The following is an 18,263-nucleotide window of genomic DNA, read 5'->3' on the forward strand; positions in this document are numbered from 1 at the left end:
GCCAAGAATTTGGCAACGTCTAGGGATCTCTGAGGAGACCAATCACAAAGCAGATAGAAAGCTTTGACCTTGTCTGATGAGTAGGCATAGTTCTCCGTATATGGGTCTATATATTGTCTTCTAGATGAAGCATATAGTTTGCAATCTAGGAGGACGTGCTCGATTGTTTCGATGGCTTTTTGTGAGCAGGGACACGTTCTTTGTTGGTATGGGATCTGGAGAAATCTGCCGCTCAGGACTGCTGAGGGTAGGATGTTCAGTCGGGCTAGCATTAAGGTACGCCGGAGGTACGGCGAAGATATACTATAGAAATACCTTGGTAGCCCTTTACTGAAGGGGGGAAGGTAGGAGCCCTCAGGTAAAATGCCCTTCATGAAGCACCAACATTTACAGATTCAGTCACTGATTATGTAGATTTCTTCCCACCTTGCACATATTTATACAAAACCTTTTCATCCAGTTGTCTATCAAGTGGTGATGGAAAGGGCTGTCAAGTCACAGTTGACTTACGGTTGCCCCACAAGTTTTTTTAAAGGAAGAGACAAGCAGAGGTGCTTGGCCATTGCCTGCCTCCACGTCACAACCCTGGACTTCCTTGGTGGTCTCCCATCCAATCAGGGTTGACGCTGCTTAGCTTCCAAGATCTGATGAGATCAGGCCAGCCTGGCCTACGCCGGACACACCAAAAGACAAACAGAGGTGTTTTGCCATTGCCGGCCTCTGCACCATGAACCTTGACCTTTTTGTGGGTCTCCCATCCAAGTCCTGACTAGGGCTGACCCTGGTAGCTTCTGTCGGGCTATCTTGGGCCATCCAGGTCAGGGCTGTCCATAATAAGTATGGAGAGTACAATACAATACAACAGCTTTTATTAGGCATATTAAAATAGGCTCCAGAGCATTACAGACATTTCTGAAGTACAAATCAAAAGTACATTCAAAACACAGACAGATAAACTGTATCTAGCATTGGACGTTACTTAGAAAATTCTGTCACTTGTAAAAGAGATTTTGCTACTTTTTCCAAGAGCGTGGCCTCTGTGTTATTTAACAAAAGCTCCACAACAGAGTTGTCAGAGTCTCTTTCAGATTTGTCTAAGACCCGCCCAGGAGAGAAATAATCCTAATAATCCTAATAATCTCGGGCAGTCAAGTATAATGTGAGCAAGAGTCTCCACTTGGTTTTTACAGTGTGGACAGACCCGATCCTGGAGAGGGATAGATAGGTAGAGTATGGAGAGTATATTATTATGATACACTGGGAGGAGGGGTTGTTTTTGTTTTAAGAGTTTCCCCAAAAAGCCAACTGTCTCTTGGGAAATGTGTATTAATCCACTTAGGATGCCCTTAGAACAGGGGTGGGCAATTATTTTTTCCATAGGGCTGCATAAGAAACAGAAAATATTGTGCAGGGCCGGGCCAAAAGGCAGGGGGGCGAGGCGCTTTTGAAAGCCCCGCAGAAGCCGGCAGCCAAGGCAACCGGCTTCTGCGGGGCTTTCAAAGACGCCTCACTCCCCAACACGGCAGGGGGGCCAGTCAGGGTCATCCGGCGGGCCGGATGTGGCCCGCAGGCAGTATAATGCCCAGGTCTGCCTTAGAAACTACTTTCACCACTTTCTGTACTTTGTTATTTCCAATGACGATTGCTTCAGGTAAATTACTCCTTGCTTAAATGTAACTAAAAGACAGAGAAATCTCCTGATTCTTCATCAGTTTTAATGATCTGTACTCCCCTTCCTTAGCCTGGAACCTCTTGAGAGCATTCTCTTCTCCTCACACATCCTAAGTTCGGAATTTTTTGAAAGAAAACTGGCTGGCGCAGAGAAGGGCATTCTTCATGTTAACTCTCCCCCCACCCCCTTCCCTTTGTGCAGGCCAAAGCCTTTGAACTGAGCTACCTCGAGAAGGTTCCAGAAGTGAAGGACACCGTGCATAAGCAGTCTCTTCTGCATCATGTCTGCACAATAGTGGTGGAGAAATTCCCAGACAGCACTGACCTTTATTCTGAGATTGGGGCCATCACTAGGTCAGCCAAGGTATGTCTTTGAGTGCAAGGAAATTTCCTTTTCCTGAGACAGATGAGATCTTTATCAGCCTCTGCGAGGAGAAAAAATGGTGTCGGTGAAGCTTTCAAGTTTTCCTTTTCTGCCTGTTTTCTTTGCTTTCGTTTAGAAGCACAACAATGCTCAGAAATATGGCTTTGTTTATATCATTCCCTTGGAATTTTTAAGATCTAGGAACTCTGTTTCTGGCCCTTTTCCCCACACCGCCCCCCTTCATTTTTCTGTCAAGTGGTTTTCTCATCAAGATCTGTTAACAGGCAGACTGTTCCTTAAGACCAAAGCCAATATACTATAATAGAAAATCTGAAGCATTTAATAGGACAAATAGTTCTGTGAGAGATGCCACTTCAACCAGGAGTTGGAATTACTTTGCACGTTGCCATGGCTTTGTGAGTGCAAATGCCTCCGTTTCTGAGATAGCATGGCCTTCCTTCTACACCAGTGATGGCGAACCTTTTCGAGACCAAGTGCCCAAATTGCAACCCAAAACCCACTTATTTATCACGAAGTGCCAACATGGCAGTTTAACCTGAATACTGAGGTTTTAGTTAAGAAAAAATGGTTGGCTCCGAGGTGTGTGTTACTCAGGAGTAAGCTTGATGGTAGTTGGTGGCTTTGCTTTGAAGCAACCGTGCAACTCTTCCAATGGGTGAATCACAACCCTAGAAGCGTTTACTCAGAACAAGCCCCATTGCCAGCAACCAAGCTTACTCCCAGGTAAAGGATCACGCTTTAGTTCTTTGCATGCAAATCAGTGGGGTTTAACAGCACTTAACAGGGTTACCTACACTGCTTCCCCAAAACTAGGTCTTAGGTTTAATGCTAATAATTGAGCCCAGCAGTTCCAGGCCAGCCTAGATATGTGTCTGGGGGGTGGGGGCGACTCTGTTTGCCCGTGCCCACAGAGAGGGCTCTGAGTGCCACCTCTGGCACCCGTGCTATACGTTCACCACCACTGTTCTACACTGTCTCTTCCCCATGTTGGACACCAGGGCAAGAAGGGCCTTTCAACCTGGAAGCTAGGCAGGAAGACAAAAAGTCTCTTCCTACCAAATTTATGGCACAGCATGATGGTGGCGGCGGCGGCGGCGGCTGATTTATGGAAACCCTGTAGGGTTTTCAAGGCTAGAAATGTTCCGAGGTGGTTTGTCGTTGCCTGCCCCTGCCTAGCAACCCTGGATTTCCTTGCTGGTCCCCCTCCAAGTAGTAACCAGGGCCCACCTCATTTCACTTCTGAGACCCAACAAAATTAGGCTAGCCTAACCCTAAGAACCCCTGTAGCCAAGAGAGTTCTACAAACATGCTTGAGTTTCGCTGTAGTGCCCATATCTATATGAACGTTTCCTTTCGTTGCAAATTATTCCATACAACCTGAGGAGAAATGGATTTTGGAAGCATTCATTTCTGCCCATGTAGGAGTGAGAAACATATGCAGCCATCACTAATCACTTGGCCAGCCAGGTTTCTCCTCTCCCTAAGTCATTCTTTTTTCTCTCTGGATATCATCACCTACATTAAGCCAATTATTATAGCATGTCCTTCCCTGAGAACTTGAGCTATTCAAAAGCTCCCTTTGGAAACCGCGCCTTCCCCTCTCCCTTTTCTGTCAGCAGACCTTATTGAACACTCCAGGGGAGTTAACCGTTACCCTCACCCCTTTCTTCTTGCATGAACTGTGCAGGGGCTTTAACATATGTCACCGAAATCTGATTAGCCCCATTGAAAAGGCAAAGGAATTTAATAAGAAAATAAAAAGTGCACACAGTTTCCATTGTGCAGTTTAGCATCCTTATCTCCTTATAGATATGTTCAACTGTCGCAGCAGTGAGTTTCAATATATTGGAACATGCTACCTGGTCTAGCAGCTCTGGAGCTTTCGAGACAATTTCTTTTCCTTCTGTAGAGTTTTCAGACTCTTCCGTATTATTTATATTTTCACAAACTCGGCTTGCCTCCTTATCATCCACTCTTTCATCTTCAGATACAGTTAGAGCTGAGAAGCGGTTTACAGTAGGAACTTGGATGTTATAAAAGTCAGCAATTTTAAGTTGTTTGGCTGTTGGAGTATTTTCCTCTGCGTCTCTCTGGTGCTTCCTACGCCCCATATTCAGATGCTTTTCCTTCTTATCTGCTGCAATTAGTATCTGGGAAGTTGATTAGTTTTGTCTACAGGCTTTAACAGCTTTGAGTTACAGTCTATTAAAAAGATTATAAAAAGTTATAAAAAAAAAGGTTTATCTGGCCTTGGATGGAGCTCATCACTAAACAGCTTCTCATTTCAAGCCGGAACCAGAACCCAACCCCAAAGTGCACGCAGCAAAATGTAAACACAGTGAACTGAATGATGAACATAAATGTGAATAAATCTCAGTGGTAACTGTGCATCCCTTCCCCTCAATTATTCTCTGGGCACCTACTCTTTACAGTTTTAGGCACATGGCACATGGCCTCACCTGGGCAGCTAGCTAGAAGCCCACCTATAGCTGCTGGTCTGGGTGGGTCGGTGGGTGTGAGGGAGTGGGTGTTGGTTTAATTTAATGGTGTTTTCATTGTCTTGTCTTATTGTTATTCTGTTTTTATTGGTATGTTTTCTTATTTGATTTTCTTGTGAGTCATCTAGAGATCTTTGTACAAGGTAGAGCAGGGTTCTTCAAACTATGGCCCTCCAGATGTTAATGAACTACAATTCCCATCAGCCCTGCCACTTGGCCATGCTGGCAGAGGCTCATGGGAACTGTAGTCCATGAATCTCTGGAGGGCCATAGTTTGAAGACCCCTGAGGTAGAGTAAAAAAATATCATAAAATAAATAATCAATGAATGAATGAATATCCCTGTAGATGGTAATTAAAGACAGGCAATATAATTATTGAAGTTGTACGCATTTAGAAATCATCCGTTACTATGGTTTCACTATCTAGGGCAGGGGTGTCCAACTCTGGTGCCCCAGATGTTCATGGACTACAATTCCTGTCAGCCAGTTGGCCATGCTGGCAGGGATTGATGGGAATCGTAGTCCATGAACATCTGGGGCACCAGAGTTGGACATCCCCTGGTGAGCTCAGGACCTTGTGCTCATAATATCTCTTGGAGTTAAGATGGAGCCTAGGTGTAAGAATGTCTCAAAGGAGGAAAAGCTAAGAGAGATTCCTCATAGTACTCAGAGGGTTTATTATTCTCCCTTGGTCCCCATCCCAGCAGACCTTTCTTTTCCTGTTTCCATTTGTGTATATTCTGTCCCTCATCCTTAGCAGAAGCCATGACAGTCTAAGCATTAGGTATTGTGTGTACAGATAGCCAGAAGAAATGTTCTGAACATGTTGTGTTCTTGGGTGAATTGACTGAGAGGGCAACTAAGGCCGTTTCCCCACTTTGGTCGTTCCCCCTTTGCTGCGCGCTACTCTCAGTGCGTGTCATTTCTGGCACGCGCCCGGGCTTCCCCACGACCCCGCGCTCTGCGCAGGGTCATCAAAAGGCGCCGTTTTGAAGAGTGCCAGGAATGACTCACGCGGAGGGGGCGCGAGAGCGGCAGCTTCAGGGCAGCTGCATTGTCACCGCCCCTGTAGTATAAGATGACCAGATTTTTAATTTTGTAACGCGGGGCGCGTGCGCACCCGCGCGGCCACAGGAACACACTGCTTTTTGCGGCGCTCCCCGGTTAGGCGGGGAAACAGGGAAGCGCCCCAGAAGCAGTGCGCTCCTGCGGCCGCATGCACCTCCCGCGCTGCCGCACTGCCTTCTGGGGCGCTTCCCTGTTTCCCCACCCTGTGACAGGGCATCGCAAAAGGCAATGCGCTCCTGCGGTGGCGTGCGCGCTGCCGCACTGCCTTCTGGGGTGCTTCCCTGTTTCCCGCCCTGTGACAGGGCAGGAAACCGGGGAGCGCCACAAAAGGCAGTGCGCTCCTGTGGCCATGTGCGCACTCCCGCTGGCGCACTGCCTAGTAATCGGGAAAATTTTAAAACCCCGCGGGACGCGTTGCCGAAAACCGTGACTGTCCCGCCAAAAGCGGGACGGCTGGTCACCTTGCTGTAGTGGGGAGTGCCGCGGAACCCCGCGCTATTTGGGTAGAATAGCGTGCAGCAGAAGGTAAGTGGGGAAAGGCCCTAAGAATGAGAAAGTTGTGTCTGAAGGCAAACAACAGGTATTTTGGAAGGGTGATTGGAAAGGTGGTCATACAAGGAGTGAATCCAGTGTTTTTACTGAGGCTGAGGTCCTATGCGTGCGCTCGGGGGGAGCGTGACTCAAAGCTTCCGAATTATACCGAAAGAGAGAGTTCCTTGTCTTACATTCTGTCGAAGTTTGTTTAGTATGAACTTTGTTCATTCCTACTGTGCCTCGAGCCTTTTCCATTAGGATTATTCTGCACTTTCAAATTTAGCAATGGTTCACTGTAGCAGTCTCTCTTCCCCTCTTCCCGCTGGCTGCCACAAATCAATGATTTTGAAGTCTGGAACCCATCCAGGCTGCTTAATAGTGCAGACTTCAAGTATGAGAAATCTTATTTAAGGAAAATTGGCATAAATAAAGTATGACGATTTCATTGAGAGTTACATTACAGCTTGGACTTCATATGACCCGTATATATCTTGCAAAAACTTCAAGGAAGTTAAACAGCATAGACTACAGTGTTTCCCATGAAGTATACTGAACATATTTTTTCTAAGAAATTAATATAATCTTTCTCAGTAAATGGCGTTCTAATATAGGATTAAATTGTTGGTGTCTTCATTCCAAGGAACCTAATTTTGACTGTTCTTTTTTATTCTGCTATTCTGAGTTGAAGCAATATACACATAACTGCAGGTTCTATGATCTGTTGGCTAGGTGATAAGTGATAGTAGCCATTTCTTATATTTGGGCTTTAAAATATTACTGCAGGCATTTTTGAATTTCATGATCAATCACTATTATGATTGACTCATACTACCGTGTATGAGCAGTGGCGTATCTGCCTAGGGACAAGGGGTACCCCTTGTCCCCGGGTGCCACTCTTCTGGTCACATGGGGGGCACAAAATCAGCCCCCCACGTGACCAGGAAGTCCTGCTGTCTGGTCGTTTTCGTGTGCCTCGACCCCGTCCGAGGCACACAAAAACGATGAGACAGCAGGACTTTCTGCTGCCTCCAAGCGCCATCAACCCAACCCTGGCCTCCACCCTCCCTCCCCCCCGCCACTGGGCTCCCAGCCAGCAGCCAGCAGTCTCTTCTGACCTCCCCTCCGGGCAGGCCAGGAGAGACTGCAGTCCCGCCCTCAGAGACCTTTTATAAGCACTGAGGCAGGGAGTGGGGCTTGGGGAGCAGGAAGTCCCACCCCTTCCTGCTCCCCAGGCCCCACCCCCTGGCCTCAGTGCTTATAAAAGAAGGTCTCAGAGGCCAGGACTGCAGACTCTTCTGGCCTGCCCAGAGGGGAGGTCAGAAGAGACTGCAGGCTGCCGGCTGGGAGCCCAGCCAGCAGGGGGAGTCTGGGGGGGAGGTGGGCACCCTAGACCTTTCCCATATCCATGGTGACATGGGTGGGGTTGAGGGCAGAGGGGGGCGGACCCTGGGGGGCGTCCTGAAGACAATTTGTCTCCGGGCGCCATTTGCCCCTGGCACGCCTCTGTGTATGAGTCAGCTTTAAGGTGATCCACAGGATTAATGTAGAAATTTTGTTGGATGTATAAAACTGCAGCTGAAAAAAACGTACAATGCGTTGTATGTTCATTACATTATATTACAGATACAAACATACAGTATTTAAATAGTAAATACTTGTTGGTGTAGTAAAGCTTCGCTGATTTCTGTCTGGAGACTTTGTTCTGCGTATTGGGTGACTGGTGGTGTCTTAGTTTCTCTGGCATTTGGACTAAAAATATCAGGGCAGAATTTGGGCACTGAGAATGGGCACAAACATAGAGATATTTATTTATTTTATTTATTTATTATTTAGATTTTTATACTGCCCCATCCCCAAGGGGCTCTGGGCGGTGTACAACATAAAATACAGCTAAAACACTAGTTAAAACAATTTAAAGCAGCGATAATCGTAAGAGGCGTCCGGCAACCCCACTTTTAAAAATCCTCCCTAGGAGGGAGGGACGGCAAGTCCCATTAGTTGGAACGGGGTGGGGGTAGCACGTGCTCTTTCGTTTCAAGTTGGAGGATCCCAGCTGCAAACACATTAGAATAATATAGTAGAGCAATGAGGTTGTTGAACTCAGCTGTGCATGGTGATGATACACCCTGTAATCTTGGTTGCGCAAAAGCAGGCCTGGCTAATGACTGGAAGGCAGGCCGTCTGCATACTGCACTCCAGGAAAAAGAAAATCAATCTTTCTCTCCTGACCATTGTACAGGTTCTTAAAAAAGAAAAGAGAGAGAGATCTGGAATGTCCATGACATAAATTGTAAACAGAAATATTTGTCTACTTTGTTTCCTCTAAGAACCCTACGAGCAGAGGCATCTTAGGAACTGGCATGGACTGTCAGGACCATGCCTGTCAGTATCTTGATGTCTTGCTGTGTGTGATTTGCAATTGTTTCCCTGTTTCCCTATTCCTTTCCTAGCAATCTCCTGGCACCAGCCCATCTTCAAAGAGGTGTGAAAGGTTCCCAGGTTCTTTGTAGCTTTGTAGTAGAAACTGTAGTGAACATTTGGTGTGGGGCGAAACGGGGGCATTAAAGGATATAAGTCCTGGATCTGAGCTCTCTAGCTCAGATCCTGCTTTACATTGTTACTCTTCGTATTACCTGGAATAAACTGCTTTTGGACTTTCCTACGGTCTCTGTTATTTCCACGTCCGAGAGTCTGACATGGACTGCCTTTCTATATGAATGTTTACTCCCTGAATCTGTATGTAGATTTTTAACTTTTGCAGATTCGAAGTCCTTGTCATCTGTTCTCTTTGACATCCTGGCCAACGTCTCCTTAATTTTACTTCATGACAAAACATTCTGAATTTTGGAACGCACAATTTATATTCGTGAACGAATCCTACAAAAACTTTCCTGGAAATAAGCCTTGTTGAATAAAATTGACCTTCTGAGTGGACCTGTTTGGAATTTCTCAGTGACAGTGCAGGAGATTGGGGAGGAGAGAAGAGGGGAAACAAATGGAGTTTCAGAAGTGGCGCAAAGGTGCATCGGGGTGGATGTGCCCTCCACTGGCAGCAGGGGCAAATGGGCCGGTGAGGTACTAACATGCTGGCAGAAGCTGCTGCGTGAACTGCTGCTTCTCTGCTGCATGAGTGTACAATCCAAAGCATTCCCTGGCTGGAGCTGACTTTAGCCATCTACTACGGGGCTTTCAGCCCAGGAATATCCCCTATACCATAGGTGTCAAACTCGTGGCCCTCCAGATGTTATGGACTACAGTTCCCATCATCCCCTGCCAGCATCATGCTGGCAGGGGATGATGGGAACTGTAGTCCATAACATCTGGAGGGCCGCGAGTTTGACACCTGTGCCCTATACCATCTGGCGACATATGCCATATTTTAGTGTGGCAAAGCTCATAGGGGTTTTCAGATTGGCCCAGAAGTGTTTTTTAGTTTTCCATGCTGTGCCATGATGGTGCCATCCCAGACCACAGTGGAAACCCTCCCCACCCCCCATGGATTGCGCTGTAAATTTACCTCATTTGACACAGTCAGTTCCCCACTGATCACTGCTGCCAATCAATTGGCCGCCTGGGGGCCTGGGGGACTTGCCAGCATCAAGAAGAGACCTTGGCTAGTATGGTGTCATCATTACCAGCAACCTGGAACATCCTTGTATTTGCACAAAAACTCTATGTTAAAAAGGTATCAACCATAGAGTTTATGCCCAAATACCAGAGCAACCTGTGTCACCAGTAATGTGATGATGTCATTTCCAGTGCATGCTGGAAAGGACATCGCAGCAACACCAGCCTAGGCCTTCCCCTGCTGCCAGTAAATTTCCCCTGCCAGTTTGGCTGAATGGACCTGGTAACCTCATGACACTTAATAATATCCATGTGCTATTCTGAGCCTTGAAGTGAACTTCAGGGTGTAGAATCTGAACATTTTGTGTACATAATCCCAACTCCGATTGTAGGTTATGGGCTAAATGACACATTGTGCACGAGAGACAGACCTAGCAATATTTTCCCATGGGAAAGCACATGTAGAAATCCTCCAGTTTGAAAGGAGGAACGAGCAGTGGGAAGAGATGGCTTCACCCAAGGTGACCAGATTTTCACCTTTTTAAAGCGGGACACCATGCGATCATATGCTGCATTGTCAGAGAAGATGTCTAGGAGCTCCCGTTTCCACCCTGTGACAGGGCTGAAATGGGAGTGCCCCAGAAGGCAGCAAGGCAGCCTTCCAAAAATTGGGACATTTAAAAAACCCCGCGGGACGCGGGACAAATCAGTCAAAAGCGGGACTGTCCCGCCAAAAGCGGGATGTCTGGTCACACTAGCTTAACCTTGTCTCCTCTGGCATCTTATTCACTCATGGTATTTTTCTCTATACAGAATAAAAGGAATAGGGAATTTATACAGTCCTCCTCAAGGATGAAAAACAGCTCTCAGGAATTGGGTTCTGAGTAGAGAAACAGCAGGGAAAGTTAAGCAGTGGATCTTCCAAACCCCACCCAGTAGGATCATCTGAAGATGATGGTTCATAAAAAAAAAACCCTCCAAGAGACTTTTCATGAATTTCCCACTTAATGTCTAGTTTGGTCCTGGAAGAAGAATACGCCAGTCCAGCCTCAACCGATTATGGCCGCAACAGCGGAGCATTTCTCTAGGCAAGGAACAAGCAGATGTGGTTTGCCGCTGCTTTCTTGGTGGACTCCCATCCTTGGTAGACTCCCATCCAAGTACTGACCGTGGCCAATCTTATTTAGTTCCCAGCTTCTGACGAGCTTGAAGCCGCTACTGTAGCCTTCAGTCTCCCCAAAGAAGTCAACCCCTGAGAATTAGCTGGTGCACGAAAGGCGCACGTGCCGGTGGTTTGACCGGAGCAAATACATTTGATCAGGGCATCCTCATTTCCTAAATGAACCAGGATTTTGAAAAGACTTCATATTTTCACAGTATTTACCATTCCCTTTCAGGCCAAAGAATGAATTGTACTTTCAAAAGTTAGGTAGGAAAAATCCCATCACTGAGCTGGCAATCTCCATCGGGTTTTTTAAAACGAACCTGCTAGCAAAGCTGCCAGAGGCCTCATCCTTATTCCATGTGCTTTTGGAAAGCTGCAGTCTGGGCTGTGAGTGATACATATTTAAGGAAATACACTTAGCAAGTAAAGTATTTGCTTCTTTATTGCGCAAGACGATCTTTGCTCCTTGAGTACCAAGAAAGATCTTGACAGCCTCTTCTTAGATTAAAAAATTTTCTCTTTTCATGAGGAAAAAAAACTTTGGACCCTAAAGGAATTTAAAATTGCTGGATCCAGTCTCATATGTAAGCCAGGGGTGTAGGCAATATTTTTTTTCCATGGGGCCACATAAGGAAGCTCAGAAGGAAATATTGTGGAGGGGTCGGGCCAAAGAGACAGGGGGGGCTTAGGCGCTTGAAAGCCCGCAGAAGCGGCAGCCAAGGCAACCGCCTTCTGCGGGGCTTTCAGTTGTCTCGCTCTCCCCAAAGCATGGCTAAGCAGGGGGGCCAGTCAGGGTCATCCGGCGGGCCGGATGTGGCCCGCGGGCCGTATAATGCCCAGGTCTGCTGTAAGCTAATGTTGTGTGCTTTTACTGAAGAGACAGGGGCCAATTATTCACTGGTGCTCTGATGCGCATTGGGGGTACGTTTCCCTTGCAGCAGAGTTTTCGTTGCAGACACGCTCACACTTATGGCTCCCTGTATTCTGGAAGCCCTGTGGATCCTGAGAGTGGGCAGACTTGAGTGTTTTCCCTTGCTTCAGGGTTTCTACTCCTTCTGGTATTTCCAGGAGTTTAGTAGCTGGCTTCTCCCCAGAAAGCAAAAATTAATGATAATAAGCCTGAGCAATAGCAATATGAGGAATATCGATAGGAAATTTAAAGGACTCAAAAGAAAGAAAAAGCTGGCAAACCCATTATTAGGAATTCTACCCTCTGCTGCCAATAGGAAAAGCTCTCTGCTGTCCTCTAAGTTACAGCCCTTCAAATACTTCAAGAGGGCAGTCATGACTTTCCCCTCCACCCCCTCTTTTCCAGAGTAAACATTCCCAAGTCCCTCAGACTTTCTTCATAGGGCTGGGTCTCCAATCCCCAGCCATCCTTGTTGCTCTCCTCTACACCTGCTCCATTCTGTCCACATCCTTTTTGAAGTGAGGCCTCCAGAACTGCACACTGTACTCCAGGTGCAGCCTGAACAAAGCAGCATATAACAGGATTATGACATCTTGTCGAACGTTTGGAATGTTTATGCTGCCTTTGTTGATACACATCCAAGAACCGCATTGGCCTTTTGCTGCTGCATCGCACATCTGCGCTAGTTACTCATGTTGTATGGTCTACCTTTACCCCAAGAAAGATCTTGTTCACATACACTGCTACTCAAAACTGTATCCCCATGCAGCTTGTGTGCTTCTCGGTTTTGTTACCCAGATGTAGACTTCTGCACTTGTCCTTGTTGAATTGCACCTTGTTCTCACCTTCCCACTTTTCCAGTGTGTTCAGTTCTCACTGAATTCTATCTTTATCTTCCAGGGTATTTGCAAGTCCTCCCATTTTGAGGTCTGCAATCCCCTCTACCCCTTCATCAAAATAATTTATAAAAATATTGAAAAGGGCCAGGGCCAGAACCAAGCCTGGTAGCCCCCCACTGGATACCTCCCCCCGATCAGACAAAATGCCATTGAGCATTTGGGTGTGGTTCTCCAACCAGTTCCCTGTCCACACTGAGTATATCTGCATGGTACATTTTTTTAATCCCAATAGTCTTTTGAAGAAGTCAAACGCCCCCTCCCCCGATGCTCTGTACTGTTTCTATACCAGTGTTTCCCAACCTTTTCGAGGTCAGGGTACCCTTGACCTCACTCTTCATATCTCACGTACTCCCCTGCCACACACCCTCCACCTTCCCTCCCTTTGGCGCCTCTGCTTCACACACACCCCACCTTCCTCCCAGGGTGAAGGGAAGCACTGCGGAGTGCAGCTGCTGAACCTTGTGGCAGGCCCCTCACTTCCATGGAGCCAACTCCACATGTCTCCCTTGCACAGGCGCCGTGAGGAGCCACCACAAAAAATGAGGGCGGTAGTACGCTTTGTCGCTGCAATTTTGACATGCTCACGGCAATCTCTCAGGGTACCAGGGAACCCTGGTTGAGAATGGCTGGTCTGTACAATCTCTGGCATTGCCTTTGTACTGTGCTACCATCCTGGCACTGCTGGTCCCCTCCCAGCCTTAAGACTGGACGCCATCCATTTAATTCGTTTGAATTAAATTAATCAATTAAATACTGTAAGCCAATGCATGTTGCTGTTGTGTTTTAAGTGACGTTATTATTGGAATTTGTGTATTTTTATACGTTATATATTTATATTTACTGCCATTGTATTTGGATTTGTTGTTGTACACGAAATCACCATTACAATCAAATAATATATTCATCAGCTCTGAGTTATTATACATATTATTATTATAATGCTTCATGGCCCATTTATTATTATTTAACAATGTAATAATAATAATAATAATAATAATAATAATAATAATAATAATAATAATAATAATAATAATAATAGTGCTCTAGCTTGCCTATCAGCTTTACTGAACTCAAGGTCAACAACGTTAATGGCATTCCCGTGATCCAGTAAACTGAGACATCACTCTGTCAAAGACGGAAATCAGGCTGCTTTGGCAGAATCTGTTAGGAATAAATCTGAGGACCTTCCTGCTAGCTTCTAAGGCTGTGTCATTGAAACACTTTTTATCATTAATAGAGAAGATAGTGTCTTGTAAGGGATCCCCCCCCCCCTTGGTTAAGGCCTTTTCTGCATGCACTACTTACCACAGATTTTCCGAGTGATCAGACCTTGTGTCTTGGAAACATTTTCTGTGAAGGAATTCTGTGCACCTCCATTCCCCCTGTTATTTTCCCCTTGTCTCTTCAGTTGTATTTGTTCCACAGGCTGCTGCTAAAAACATATTATTCCTAGAACTACCCTCCCGTTCAGCCATCTTCTCCTCCCCCTCATCCTCTGTTTTCTAAAGGATTTTTTTAAAATTCTCTATTGCATTAGCAATATTACATAAGGGCAGAGATGCAAGTCTGGTCAATTGTATCGTCTTGGTCCATTTTATTCTGAATGAGCAAAGACAGGTTGAGGCAAAGATTCCATGAGTCTGGAATTGGGAGCAAGTGAAATTGACAAGGGAAGTTGCTTTTTTCAAGAGGAAATTGACAAGGAACTGCTTCAGTAAAGTACCATAGTGTCCCTTCCAAAAGTAACTTTGCTTGTCAATTCCACTTGCTCCTAATTGTGCCTTTGCCTTATCGTGACATTGCTCATTTGGGATTAAAATGACCATGCTGATATAATAAAGACCCTTTCAACATGATTGTGTGATCAAGGGAAGCTGGCAGGGAAATGTTTTGTTTTTTTAAAATTGTGGTAAAAGTGCTCAGGGGGAAAAATGGGAGGGAAAAGTCAAGGTGAAATGTTCCCAGAATCAAGCGGAGGGGAAAACATGCAGAATGAAAAGAAAACTACGTAGCATTTGGTAGCAAGATACATTGCAAACAAGCATGTGGGAAAGGCCTAAATTCTGTTTGCAACAATTAAACTATGTGGCCAAAGACCTCCAGTGCTCAAAGCATGTTTCACACAATCACATCTGAGAATGACTCTTGGGAGCTTGTGCTCTGGACATCTTATTATTCTTCATGGTTCTCCTGGACTTGACTTTTGCTCACACCGTTGCACTTGTTTATAAGAGTTCACTTGTGTAGGTAAAGCATCTTAAGAAAAGCAATTAAGATATATAAAGCAGTGGTGCGACCGCACTTGGAGTACTGTGTCCAGTTCTGGTCGCCGCATCTCAAAAAGGATATTGAAGAGATAGAAAAAGGGCAGAGAAGGGCAACGAGGATGATTGAAGGATTGGAGCACCTTCCTTATGAGGAGAGGCTGCAGCGTTTGGGACTCTTTAGTTTGGAGAGGAGACGTCTGAGGGGAATATGATTGAAGTCCTATAAGAATTATGCATGGGGTAGAAATGTTGACAGAGAGAGATTTTTTCTCTTTCTCACAATACTAGAACCAGGGGGGGCATTCATTGTAGAAATGATGCTGGGGAAGAATCAAGGACTAATAAAAGTAAACTTGCTTCTTCACGCTAAACGCGTGTGATTGGGTGTTTGGAATATGCTGCCACAGGAGGATGGTGATGGCCACTAACCTGGATAGCTTTAAAAGGGGCTTGGACAGATTTTATGGAGGAGAAGTCGACTTATGGCTACCAATCTTGATCCCTCCTTATGATCTGAGATTGCAAATACCTTAACAGACCAGGGTGCTTTCAGAGCAGCAGCACTTGAGAAGGCCATTATGCTCACACATCCTACATGTGAGCTCCCAAAGGCACCTGGTGGGCCACTGCGAGTAGCAGAGAGCTGGACTAGATGGACTCTGGTCTGATCCAGCTGGCTTGTTCTTATGTTCTTATGTTCTTAAGATCCTTTGGTGCTTGCCATAAAGATTTAAATTTTGAAAAGCATATTTCATCTCAAGTGCCAGGCTGAAAAGAATTATCTCCAGACAAGGAAAATAGAGAAGAGGGAAGGTCAAATGGGCCAACCGTAGAACAAGAGTCTGGGAACTCAGGATCCCTGGAGCATTGGCAAATGGATTGCCTGATGCCAAGATCTCCTTGGAGATTTGTTCAGAATTCAATCAGGCTGTTGCAGAAACAGTAGTTCAAACTGACCCAAAAAATGTCCCCCTCTGAGTTGCCTCCTGAAAAGAATGAAAAGTTGGATTGGTTATTGCTAACTTCTTCTGGGTTACTTGGAGGCTCTTTGTCCATTGCTGTTGGTGTGCAGCTTGCCACCAGCCAGGGAAGCTCGGGGTGCAAGCTTTCCCTCCCACCCCTGGTGAGCTGCACGTAGGCTGGGTTTGCCTGGTTGAGATGCAGCTTTTTCATGTGGAGGAAGAAGCCAGACGTATCCTGGGGTTCCATGCACAATTTATGAGCTGATATCAATCACTTTTCTGGATTTCTTTTTGCATCTTTTCAGGTTGACTTCGAACAACTTCAGGACAACTTGTGTCAGATGGAGAAGCGATGCAAAGCATCATGGGATCATCTGAAAGCAATAGCAAAACATGAAATGAAACCATCTCTAAAGCAAAAAATGTCCGAGTTCCTGAAAGACTGTGCAGAACGAATAATAATCCTCAAGATTGTCCACAGGAGAATAATTAACAGGTACCAAATCTGAGTATACTGACATGCTGTTAAAATGCCTTCCAGTTTATGAGCTCTTCAAACTATCATGCTGTGAATTTTTCACTTGTTCAAACCATTTTCCCCTTGGCTTTGACTTTAGTGGTTGAATTCACCAACTCCTTTTTTCAGTAGTCACAGTGAAACTAATTCTGGCTTCATTGTCTGAAAGTCTTACCCGGGGGACACAGCCAAACTGTGCTCCAGATCTATGCGTGCCCTGGGGGTTATTTCATTCTTATTCCCCCATCATTGTACACTGTAGATCAGACAACCTAACTAATATGTAAGCTGCCTCATACCGAATTATACAGAGGGGTTCACCAAAGTCAGTACCAGGGGACCCCAGTCTTTTTGGCCCTGTGGACACATTTGGAGTTTTGAGATAGGCTGAGAATTGGCTGGGCAGTCTTTGGCTCATTCTGCACATGCAGAATAATGCACTTTCAAACTGTTTTCAGTGCTCTTTGAAGCTGTGCAGAATAGCAAAATCCACTCAGTCTTTGGCTCATTCCGCACATGCAGAATAATGCACTTTCAAACTGCTTTCAGTGCTCTTTGAAGCTGTGCGGAATGGCAAAATCCACTTGCAAACAGTTGTGAAAGTGGTTTGAAAACGCATTATTTTGCGTGTGCGGAAGGGGCCTTTGTTTCAGGGCATGTTCGGTATCATTCCCACTGCCCTGAAAGCACAAATAGGCCGTGGTATAAAAGCTCCTACTGCAACCTATGAGGTAAGCTAGTGCTAAAGACAGTGTACACAAGCAATCCAGGTTTCTCAGTCAATATCGTACAGTCAATGTTTGGTGAAACAGACAATAAAGAAAGTACAATAAGGTGAGCAAGACCCCCAAAGGGTGCAAATAGTCAAGCTAAACCCTTCAGTCATTTTGCATATGATTACAAATAGTCTGTCTCTCCTCATGGGGCCTCATTCACCTCTGTACTTTCTTTGTTGTCTTGTTTCACCAAATATTGACTGTACCCTTTGTGGTAGTAACTTACCTCATAAGTTGCAGTGGGAGCTTTTATACTATAAGATTGTGTTTCACCGCCCTGAACCCTCCAGGGGAGGGCGGTTTATAAGTCTAATAAATAAATAAATAACAAACAAACAAACAAGAGCCTTGTTTACGCAGCTTCATTCACAGTTTATGGCGTGGTTGCCAGGGCAAGCGTTTTGGCATTCTCCACATGTTATGGATCAATTACCATCATTCCCGCTGCCAGCAAAGCCAATTGGCCATGCTGGCAGGGGCTGATGGGAATTGTAGTCCATAACATCTGGAGTGCCAAAGGTTCGCCACCACTGGGCCCTATAACTGGCTTTATTTTCAATATAGGCCCTTTCCACTTTACCTTTGTGGGCCCTTTTTGCTGTGCAATGCGTCTGCTAGTCGCGCAGCATCCAGCTGGCGCTGGGCTCAGCGCGTCGCTGATGACACGGGTTTCATCAAAGGCACCCTTTCAAAGAGTGCCGCAGGGATGCTGCTGAGGGCTGAGCGACATACGTAGCGCATCCGGGCAGCCTAAGCTGGCGCTTAGCCGCCCTCTCGTGGGAGTTGCCGAGGACCCTGCGCTACTCTCCTCAAGTAGCGCGGGGCTTAAGGTAAGTGGGGAAAGGCCCATAGTGGGACTGCATTTATTTCCATCAAGTTTAGACTTACTGTTGTTCTTGTTCCCTTTGTTACACTACACTCACCCCTTGTATTTGTTCTGTGGGCCTTAAGGGCCTCCTAAGAAAACCTTGCCATGGTTTTGCTTTTCCAGTTTGGGGGGGGGGGCTGTGGCTCAGCAGAGCATCTGTTTGGAATGTGCAGGG

General features: G+C 45.9%; 1 protein-coding gene across 1 annotated transcript in view; it reads left to right on the plus strand.

Annotated features, from left to right (window-relative positions):
- The window catches only part of FHOD3 (formin homology 2 domain containing 3), a 372,798-nt gene that overhangs the window by 335,106 nt on the left and 19,429 nt on the right, over window positions 1–18,263 (plus strand). Inside the window, 2 exon segments of the mRNA XM_048511340.1 lie at window positions 1,874–2,035; window positions 16,233–16,423. Of these exon segments, the coding sequence (XP_048367297.1) occupies window positions 1,874–2,035; window positions 16,233–16,423 (353 nt within the window).

The sequence above is a fragment of the Sphaerodactylus townsendi genome, linkage group LG11 (assembly GCF_021028975.2).
Source record: "Sphaerodactylus townsendi isolate TG3544 linkage group LG11, MPM_Stown_v2.3, whole genome shotgun sequence".
Taxonomy (NCBI): domain Eukaryota; kingdom Metazoa; phylum Chordata; class Lepidosauria; order Squamata; family Sphaerodactylidae; genus Sphaerodactylus; species Sphaerodactylus townsendi.